The sequence below is a fragment of the Dryas octopetala genome, chromosome 1, assembly GCF_963921425.1.
Source record: "Dryas octopetala chromosome 1, drDryOcto1.1, whole genome shotgun sequence".
Lineage (NCBI taxonomy): Eukaryota > Viridiplantae > Streptophyta > Magnoliopsida > Rosales > Rosaceae > Dryas > Dryas octopetala.
In genome coordinates this window covers 1952948-1964069 of record NC_141366.1, presented here as the reverse complement: position 1 = coordinate 1964069, position 11122 = coordinate 1952948, and the positions used below count along the sequence as shown (strand labels likewise).

General features: G+C 40.4%; 3 protein-coding genes across 3 annotated transcripts; all 3 read right to left on the bottom strand.

The window, feature by feature from the left end:
• Positions 1-72: 72 nt before the first annotated feature.
• SIP4 (SOS3-interacting protein 4) lies at positions 73-2190 on the bottom strand. The gene has a single exon (XM_086228520.1). The coding sequence runs from the start codon at positions 1927-1929 to the stop codon at positions 568-570; it is 1362 nt and encodes a 453-aa protein (XP_086084646.1). The 5' UTR covers positions 1930-2190; the 3' UTR covers positions 73-567.
• A 1105-nt stretch (positions 2191-3295) lies between these two features.
• LOC147296260 (FAD/NAD(P)-binding oxidoreductase family protein) lies at positions 3296-4931 on the bottom strand. The gene has a single exon (XM_086228516.1). It carries the CDS (start codon positions 4853-4855, stop codon positions 3428-3430), a length of 1428 nt encoding a protein of 475 aa, XP_086084642.1. The 5' UTR covers positions 4856-4931; the 3' UTR covers positions 3296-3427.
• A 3644-nt stretch (positions 4932-8575) lies between these two features.
• On the bottom strand, positions 8576-10577 carry CHAL (allergen-like protein). Its single transcript, XM_086228525.1, has 3 exons — positions 9884-10577; positions 9652-9695; positions 8576-8956 (listed from the first exon to the last, which is right to left on the bottom strand). Exons 1-3 carry the CDS (start codon positions 10011-10013, stop codon positions 8702-8704), a joined length of 429 nt encoding a protein of 142 aa, XP_086084651.1. The 5' UTR covers positions 10014-10577; the 3' UTR covers positions 8576-8701.
• Between the last annotated feature and the right edge of the window lie 545 nt (positions 10578-11122).

Here is an 11122-nt window from a genome sequence, read left to right as displayed (position 1 = left end):
ACATAATAGGACAAGTTTGAACCTTACTAACTAGAAAAATTATCGTCGGTATATACAAAGAAATATGATTCATGAACAAAGAACATAATTTTTCAATCAATTTAACGGGATAAAGAGGAACAATGAATACAATCATACATACAAGTATGAATACTAAAAGAGTCAGAGTGTTAAGAGTTAATCTAACCCTTTAATTCTCTGTTACCCTCCTCAACTTTCACAAACTCTGTACAAGGTCTGTACAAGAACAATCTTGTACTATATTGTCTACGACTATATTTTGCTGAGTAATCTTCATATTTCAGATTACAAAAATATTTTGCTGAGTAATCTTCATATTTCAGATTACAAAATCGGCTGGTAATCTTTATTCCAAGCACAAAATACAACACACAAAAATCACCACCCCAATCTGTATGAGGTTCAGATTCATTTTAATTATTATCAATTGTCTAGCTTTGTTTGATATGCAAAAGTTATATAATGAACTAAGAAACAACACCAGCATAGCAGCAACCAAAAACCCATTAAAATTTAGCATTCAAAACCAGCAATCCATCGTCATGATCAACATTCAATCAACTGGGCAGACGAAGATGAACAAGAAGAAGAAATAGTTGAAGTTGTTGGTTCCTCAGGCCCACCATGGCCCAACAGCTGAGGCCTAAGCTTCTTCTTCCACATCTCCTGGAACGGTCCAGAATCTCCACCTGTTCTCTTGACCTCCACAACCACAAGATTGTCCGTCAACCGGTAAACCTCAACTCCGATGGCCAAATTACCATTCTGCCCTTCCATCTCCAATCCCCAATCCTTCTTCTTCCTCACTCTCAATTGCTCCACCTTGGCGAATTCCACAACTCTCTCCATTGTCCTCTCCACCGTCTCGGACAATACGAACCGCTCGCCGTCCTCCGCCTGGTGAGACTGGTCCAGCAACCCGGACAAGTCCAAACCGGCCGAGAAGGAAATTATATCAAACGCGTTCAAGCTGGTGACGGCCTTCTGGTTCTCCTGCTCAGCTTTCTCGTCCCCCATTTTATTACCGTAACCATAATTGTAACTATCTTCTTCTTCGTCGTAGAAGTTAATCTCCTTGTACCCGCCTTTTCGGAACCAGGGGTCCTTCAAGATCTCATCAATGGTGATCCGGGTCTCCGGGTTGGTGTCCATGAGCCTGGACAAGAACCGCTTCAGGTCCGGTGACATCCACTTGGGGCACCGAAACTCGCCCTTGTAAATCTTCTTGTACAAGGCCATCAGGTTCGGGTCGTTGAACGGTAGATACCCGGCGTTCAACACATAGAGGATGACGCCGCATGACCACACATCCACCTTCGCTCCATCGTAACCTTTCTTCGTCAAAATCTCGGGAGCCACGTAAGCCGGGGTCCCACAAAGCGTGTGCAGAAGCCCGTCGGGTCGGATCTGGTCCGTCACGGCGCTGAGTCCGAAATCCGAGACTTTCAGATTCCCTTTCTCGTCTACCAGAAGGTTCTCGGGCTTGAGATCGCGGTGGTAGACGCCGCGGGAGTGGCAGTATCCGACGGCGGCGATGAGCTGCTGGAAGTATTTACGGCTGAGATTCTCGGAGAATCGGCCTTTGGAGACTTTAGCGAAAAGCTCGCCTCCCTTAACAAACTCCATAACAAAATAGATCTTGGTCTTGGAGGCCAGGACTTCGTAGAGCTTGACGATGTTGGGGTGGCGGAGGCGCCGCATGATCGAGATCTCGCGCTTGATGTTGGACATCAAGCTCGTCCCCGTCAGCTTCTTCTTGTTGATGACCTTCACGGCCACGCTCTGCCCCGTGCGGACATTGCGCGCGTGGTACACCTTCGCGAACGCGCCGCAGCCCAGGAGCTTGCCCAGCTCGTATTTCCCGAAAAGGGCATTGTCGGGGATTTGTTGCTGCTCGATCTCTGGCATCAGATTCCGACCAGAGACCGAACCGGCTGAGTGCGGTCCAGTCAGAATGAATCAACGAATTGATTAAAAGAGAGGGGTTGGAATAAATCCGACAGAGGGGTTCCGAACTTGGTGATTGGGATTTTTCAGAGGAGGATGTTTGGTTTGGGAGAGTTAATGTTGGAGAAATTGAGGGGATGGAGGCGTTTTTAGAGGTTGGAATTTTGAGAGTTTTTCGGGGTCTGAAGTTTCGGTACAGGTTGAGTTGTCCATTTGTTGGTTTTAAATGGGAGACTGACTTTCGATTGACGGGATTTAAAGGATCTTTTCTATACGCGGGAGAGAATAAACTATTTTACAAAAATTAAAAATACCAAAAGACGGTTTTTTTAGAATTTAAAAAATAAATTATTATGTGGAGGCTGTGGAGCTGAAAAAAAAATTATTTTTTTTTTTAAGTAAATGGCTTCCACATGCCTGCTAGTTTTGTCATAGTTTCAAAGATGAAAGAGACGTTGGTTGTACAATACTAACACGTCGGTGCCTATAATGCTGACACAGTGACACGTATCGCCGTCCACGGTTTATAGGATGCACTGTTTTCAGTAAAAATAGAATCCGGTGTTTCAGTAAAATCAGACATCGTACATCACACCTCGCATTGAAATAGGACTCATTCATGAAAATAGAGTCTGCTTCTATTTACAAGTGTTGTCTAATAATACTGTTGAGAAATTTGTTTTTGGTTGTCTTAATTAGAATTTAATTTTCGCTTTGTAATGGCTGTATTGGATTTGACTGGGTTTAACCAACGTGGTGTATATTCCTTTTTGGTGTACTTTGCATTTGGAGTGATTCAAGGATTGAAAGTTTGAATTGAGGTTAGGTAGCCCAAACAGGAATGTTAACGTTATCATTCTTCCTGTACAGGCTGTACTTCCATATATATGAACTATGTGGGCATAAGGACAATCTTATCCCATGTTTGAAAGAGAGTATTAATATGGTAATAAAGATGGAAGTTTATTTTACCGGTTACAGGACCGAAGTTTATTTGGATTGGCCATTTGTGTTGAATATTCAACAAAATAATGATTTGGACTCTTCATGTTTCTTTGAATTGATGGTAGGGATATCAATATCCAACAATATGTGCATTTTATGACATATATCCATGAATATGATGTATTGATGGGAGTTCTGGTTAGGATGTGTCCACACTCCATACGCTATTGTGTGTAAATTGACATGAGAAAAATTTAGAGGATGAGAGTTTACGGAACGTTATTGTGCTAATATGATAAAATAAATTAATAATTCAACAATGTATAGTTATTATTTATGATGTGTAAATTTTATTTGTTATGAGTCTTATTTTATTAGTAATTTAACGTATTGTGTCTTAAATTAAATGCAAATTTATTTTTTGTCACACTTCCAACCCAAGCACCATTAAAATGGTACACCATTAATCTAGAATACAATTTTTTCATTATTTCCACAATGGTAAGAAACTATTCTAAACCCGAGCCAAGACATTGTCTCTAAGCAAAGCTTGTGCTGCCCTCCTTCCCGAAACCAAAGCTCCATCAAATGTGGCAGACGTCAAATGGTCACCACACAAATACAAACCCGACCCGACCCGAGGGTCTCTCGTCGAATCAAGCGGTGGGCATTGATTCGGTTGTGCAAACCGGATTCTATACGTTCTCAAGTGCTTCCAAGATCCTACCATTGATCCCCCAAACCAACCCGAAAGCTCCCGAACAGCCTCAGCCGTCAGATCATGATCAGCCACGCTGTCAAAGCCCCCAACAAGGGACACCGATACCAAAGCCTCATCGGGTGGGCCATAAGAAGGAGCCACATTCGTTGCAAAGAACATATTATTGACAATGCCCTTACCCGAACCATTCAGAAACAGAACCGGGTCTTGAACCGGGATATTAGTTCGGTCTGCAGTGAAATACATACAAACCGTACTTCGAGCCGGTTTCCTTTGGACCGGTTCGTATACGCTTCCTGCCAAAAGCTTATCCGCTTCATGTTGTTCAACCGCCACTATGACTCCAAGCTCGCTTCTGAAAACCTCTCCGCTCTCCAATCTTACAGCCGGCGGCTCACCAGCCGATTCATCCAAATCAACCGAAACGACTCGGGAGTTGAATCGGATCGAATCGGAAGGCAATTTGGCTGCCAATTGTTCGGGTATTGCAGCAATGCCTCTCGATGGAAGAGTGTTGTCGCCGAGGGAAAGGCACTTGAAGATGAAATCGAACAACCTGGATGTGGTCTCGAGGTCTTTGTCGAAGAAAATGCCGCCAAAGAATGGCTGAAAGAATCGGCTGATAATCGAATCCGAAAACCCAATTCCCCTCAATAGCTCCATCGTGGAGACTTCGCTGGACGAAAATATGTCCTCGTCCGATTTACTCAGGACCCGAAGTCTGGTCACCCCGATAAGCAATTTATCGGGAATGGAGCCGATTGGGTTGGCGAGGGAGTTGACGGCGTCCCAGAGATTGCGTAAAGGGTCGGCTACGGTGTGGAATTGGCCATCGTAGTAAATGCGAGCGCCGGAGTAGAACTTGCGAAGCTCGAGGGCTTGGTAGTCGAGAAGCTTCTGGGCTTCGGGGTAGGCGGTGATAAAGATTTGGAAGCCGCGGTCGAGAAGAAAGCCGTCCACGACGTCGGTTCGGACACGGCCGCCGACGGCGTCGGAGGCTTCCAGGAGGAGGAAAGGGGTGTTTTGGGAGTTGAGGTGGGTGGCGGCGGCGAGGCCGGAAAGTCCGGCGCCGATGATTATGACGCTGCTGGTTTTGGGGGTTGTGCGGAGGTATGATGAGGAGGATTGGGGTTTGAATGTGAAGCGGTTTAGGGTTTGGGGTTTGGGAGAGAGGAGGAGGTGGGTGGGGTTGGAGGAACATGGAAGAGGGAAAGTGATCATGAGTTTCGTTTGGGGTTTGGGGTTTGGGGATGAGTGTTACTTGGCTGATGGGAAGCTTGCATTGTTTCCAAGTAGGACATGGCTTATCTTCTTCACTGCCCAGTGTTCACAGTCTCACAACCACCTACAGCCATTGATTCCTTATTTCATTTTCCATTTGTCATTTTTTATCCTTACCCTTTATGTTTTGAAAGAAAAAAAATTACTGCACAAAAAGTTATTTTAAATTTAAATTTCATAGGCAATATTTGTTAATAAATAAAAAGATTATTAAATGGAGAATAGAATGACTTGTTTATATAATTATATCAAAAATAAAAAGTAGATACCAAATGGCTGCAATGTCGGAAAATAAATAAATAAATAAATCAAAGATTGTGGGGGTCGGTTTTAAAGTCAACAATTTAGTTCAACAAGAAGAAGTCAACAACTTTTAATTTCATTGACCAAAGTACATACTTGAAGTCTTGAAAGTAGAATTTTTGAATTGAGCAGAGCTATTTACTTCTGTTGATTGCGTGTTCATGCATGCACCCATGCTGCCGGAGCCAGAGTTATAATTAAGAACTTGATTGTAAAAGATTGTCTTTTGCTTTAATCCGTTGAATTTGGGATCCAATTTAATTGGTTTCTCTATGGTAGAATATAAAAATGAAATGGATATTGTATGTCTTTAGCTATATATTTTGCAGATTTAGAAGCATAATATGCAATACGTACGTACCGTGTTGTACTTGTACCAAATCCCCACTATGTTTAATCTGGTAAATTTCTCATAGATTTTTCCACCTTTTTCACAAGCAAATTATACGAGTGAGATGAGGTAGAGGTTATTTAAAATTATTTCATGGAATTTATAAGAACTCGTAAACACCAGCCAGTCAGCCACTGTGAGTTAGATTTAGTCGTAGCAATGACGATACACTAATTAAAGTATATTAATTAATTTTAATGGTTGGACTGTTAGGTTTGACACTAGCGCGCTAGCTAGAGCTTTCTTTCCATAAATATATTATTTAGTCATATTCAGAGTTTTTCTAGAGTTTACACGGATGGAGACTTGGATCGAGTAGATCGATGGCAATTCAATTGGCACATGGGACACAGCGCAGCCACACATGCAGTTGGTTTGGTTATTACTTTAATTGAGTCTATCAGAATATTAATTAATATAATAAAACTTGGCCAAGAATTAATAATACATATTGCATATATGGTCAAATTAAATACGATAGTTTTCCAAGATTAATTAGAAACAAGAGCTAGCTAGCTGGCTCATGCTTCTTCAGATGAAATGCAACATATATATGATGAATAATTTTGTGATAGAAACATGAACTATATCCATATGTAATAGGCGTCGATTAATAGGGCCCAAAGGCCCCAACGCCAACATTAGTAATGCATGGCCAAGGACCAAGGTTGAGTTTGTGGCTCAGTGCTGCCTTATTTTGTTTCTGAAATGGATGGCATATTTCACATATGCATACAATATTGGCAAACATATATTGATATATAGGATACATATAGATATAGACGTGGTTTAGAAAGGGAGACAAAACAAAGTGACTCAGATATATGAGAATACTAAAGGATGCATAACAATCTAAAGCTACAAGAGCCAGGAGATAGAGTGATACTGACATCTCACAATTAATATAATACAATTATATATTTTTCTTAATCTTTATTAAAAGTAAAGAAAATAAAAGCATGAAAATCTGAAACCATTCAAATAACTGAGACATACTGCATACGTGTAAAATGATCGATCATGTGATTCATGTTACATAACGAGTGAAAAGTAGTGACTGACTCACTGAGGCGCTGAGGCGCAAACGCGTCCTCGTGTATCCGTTCGTGTGCGCCGCGTGCCCACTGCACACAACATTGAAGATGCACGTGAACGAATGGCGATAGGGACTCTGATGACACAAGCTGGAAACTTCGTCTTTCTTTCTCACATCATCATCAATTTATAATCAAAATGATTCAAACTGCTGGTCCCTACGTACCAACCATATCTAGTATCTTCCATTTCTTTTCGTCTGATCCACCAACAACATGCCACGTTTGCATCATATTATGTTGATCAGTGATGACTACAAATTTTGTGTGAAAACTGAAAACTACTTTTTTATTTTTATTTATAAACCTGGACAATATGATAATTTGCACGCCAAATGTCTCACTAGTACTATGGAGCATGACGTCACGTGCTTTATTGCAGAATCAATCAATCAAACCGTTTTAATAAAAAAAAAATAAAATCAATAAAACGGTCACGTCAAGTAATATACAAAGCGTTGAAATGGAAAAATAATATTTATTTCTTAGTAATAAAATGACTACACACCGCCCATCCTACGCATTTGGCCCTTTCACATTTCACAAATCATATGGTGAGCAAAAGTTTGCTATATTTCAAAAACAAATAAAAAATTACAGCTCGCTTTAAACGCTAGCCAAATTCAAAATCAACGTTCAACAACATGAACAAGGGTGAGGCCCATGTTCAGAGGTGATTTGATAGTGTCAAGGGCCCAAGGCAGATATAGCCTAAGAGCATGGCCATGGCCCAGCCCATGAAATGTGTAAAGGAACCCTTGATAGTGTCAAGGGCCCATAATCGTCACTGGCAACAAGAAAATCCCACACCTTTCTTTGTAGTTAGATGCTTAAATCTTCAAATTGTGATTATGCTGATAATGTAATCTGTTATTATTAGAGAACGTTGTATATACTCGTGGAAATATATGATATGCAACAATTTCTTCTTGTTTGTTCATAGATACTTGAAGTGGGCCTGATGTTTGAAATGTGGGTGAGGTAGAGTCCATTGTGCATGTATGTTTGTCATAGTTATGGCCCATTGTCTCAATGGACCCAAGCCAAAAAAGTAAAGCTCATTGCTTCCTTCCCTTTCGGCTTTGCTTAGCCTTTTTTCTTTTCCTCTGGAAAATAGGAGGAGCTAGAGAGCTTTTGGCTCTGATTAGACAGCAGAGGGTAGCAAGGCCAGGCACAGCCTTAACTTCTTTCCTTTTGGGTCAGCCGTGGAGAACCTTCACATTGATGTTAAGGTGCCACATTGCTAGCTAGTTTCCATGCTTTTTCCCTCAAAATTTAAAGCTGCAAGGCGTAGAAAAAGGACAGCTCCCAATTTGTGTACACACAAGAAAACTTGAAAAAAAGCATGAGATCCACATTGAATATATACCATAAAAGGTTTCCTATATTCTTCTTCATAAATTTCATACTACTAGATTCACCACAACATGTTGCAAAGCAACTCAATTGGGTTTAGGTTTACCCTAACTCTTTTGTCTCTGGAGTAGTGTTAATAACAAATATGCAAATAAACATTTTAAGTTTACCCTAATTTTTTCATTTTTCGTATTTTTGTCAAATTGAGATTTTTAGAAATTTAGTAGAATTATGACAGGTAAACAAGAGATTATTGATGTAAGACTCAACCCATTAACGCTATTAGAGGCACCATCAATTTAGGGCTTCAACCCATAGAAAATCCATCTATTCCTATGAAGAAGAATTTCCAAAACTTAGCACAAGATTAATTAGGCCAATCATGTAAATGAATTCAAAACACAGCCACAATAATGTTTGGCACACCAGGGAAATAGACTGTGACCATGATTAACAAAATAATTTCCATATTCATAATATACTCAGTCAAATGTTAACGTGTATACTATATATATATATATATATATATATATTCCTTTTCTGATTAATAATAAGCATGATGAATTAGAAAGTAGCTAGCTAGATACTTTTTAGCAAACAAAACAATATTATAAAGCATGATCTCATCATATTCATATATGTTCATGGCATGTACAACTTGTTGCCACATTTGCACCTCCATGCTTCTGGGTAATACTCCGCTGTCACCGGCGTTCCAGGCGGCACTGGCACGTGAACCGGCTTGCACGGTGTGCACTGGCCACACTTGGAAGTGCAGCGCGGCGGTGATGATCCGGGCCCGCTCAAGTACCTCCTTGCCAAGCTCATAGGAATCCCCATGTCCCTCCCATTATTCATCTTCCACACCATATTGTAGTCACTATGCTTCCCAACTTCCTGTACCACATTAATGTAATTAAGTTTCAATGATTGATAAGTGTATGCACCCGTTACCTGATAAAATTTACTCTAGAATCACATAGGCACAGTTTAATTATGTGTAAGTGCTACTGGGCCAGTGGCTGAATGGGCTCACTGCCATATATCTCACATTTCCGTACAGCCAGAACGCTAACGTATTGTTCACGGGAGTCTAGACTATAGAACATGTTTTGCGCGGTTTAGGCGCTGAGCGCAGCAGGCGCAACTTACCGAGATGCTTTAGAATTTTCAGGAGACGACAATGAGCCAGAAAAGGGTTTTTTGAGAAGACGACGGAGCTAGAGTGCCAAAGAGTTTAATTTCCTCTAAGCTGTGTGCTAATGTACGCCAGTGGTGCTGTGTGCTTAGGAACTGAGCCTACTATACAATTAGCAAGACCACTTTTCTGAGGATGGACCACGGCAGAACAGGACCATTGTCCTCATGTGTGCTAATCATCTTGGTGCATCAACAAAAATATATAATTGGTTCTATATATTTTGTCTTTTGAATCTCATATATATATATAGTATTCAACACAGCTAAATGGGTCCTTGGTCAAGTTGAGAGATTTGTGGCAAGGTCATATATATGGGGATTGAAAAATAAATAAAGAAGCATTAATGCTTATTTTTTGAATTACAAGATGATATGTAAGTGAACCAACCCACCTGAGAATATGTATCAGCTTTAGCAGGCAAGGGACACCTTCCATCTGCATTTTTCAAAAACAGAGTAAGGAAGGAGGTAAATATAGTAATTACATATAAATGCTTGTTAGATGAATACATTAATTCATTGGAATTAAACACCCTGCATTTAGATGATTAGCTAGCTAGAATAAATTATGGTAGCTAAAAGTAGCAGAATTGAAGTGGGAAGTTTCAGGGGATTATTTCTTACCTGGACATGAAGTAGAAGCAGTAGTGGTTGTGGAGCTGATGGTAGTGAATAGTGCAGAAATTGAGAAGAAGAAGAAGAAGAAGTTGATGATCATAAACGTCACTACTCTGTTGTGTGTCGTCCACTCCATGAACAAGTAGAGGAAGCTGAGAATCAACCCCAGTATGTGTGTGGCTCAGTGGTTCTCTAGCTCTTTTCTCTGTGACCCTTTTTGAGATTAACTGGGTACTAATGTTTGGACCTAGAATTCCCACGTTCCAATGCAAGTACTGTCATGCCAAATCAATACCTAACATCTCAGCTCTTTTATATATATATATATATCTCAGAGAGATCACAGCTAGCCCCCTTTTTCAACTCTCTCTCTGTCTCTCTCTGTATCTCCCTCTCTGTCTCTCTATGGCTTTGTGAGTGGGGGTGGTTGTGGTGGAGGTTGAAAAAGTGGGGATGCTACCCCTACCCAGATGGGTGTGACAGAGCAAATGTTATAGAGAGAGAGAGAGAGAGAGAGAGAGAGAGAGAGAGAGAAGGAGTATAAAAAAGAAGGTGAATCTATGCGGATCGTCGCATCCTAAGCTTTGCCATGTTTGGGACTCGGATTCTCTTGCAGGCTTTCCCTACTGTCTTTCAACAATTCCCAAACCCAGAAATGCAAAAACAACCACTGCTCTCTGCTACCTCCTGCACCCCTGAATTTTCCCACTCCACCCCCTCTTTTTTCAACCCCCTCACCCCACCCTTCTTTAACTCTATCTTCCTTGTTTTTTATTCTGCTCCATCTTTTTTTCTCCTTTAATCTTTAATCTATTTTATATATATATATATATATATATATCTTTTTCTTACCTAAACATCTTACTGCAATATTCATTACTAAATAACATGTCTCCTATGTCCTATCTATTATTATATATCTTGGGTTTCACTCATTGGTGCATTGGTGTTCAAACATTGGGGCAGGCATGATATTTAGAAAGCACCCATTAAATCAGTTGTGCTAATAAGAAAGATTGATCATGACCCCATTTTTTTTTTCTTTCTTTTTGTTGATTGTAGGTTGGGAACTTAAAAGAATGGTTGATTAGCATTATTATTATACAACAACCATCTTTCAAGGCTTAGATGCCTTGGAATATTTTCATTTTGTGTCATACTTTCATACAATGCCTTTTCAGTTTTCACTCTGCTTGCTTTGGACTTTTGGGAAAAACAAAAAGTACATACTGCCTGTAACATCAT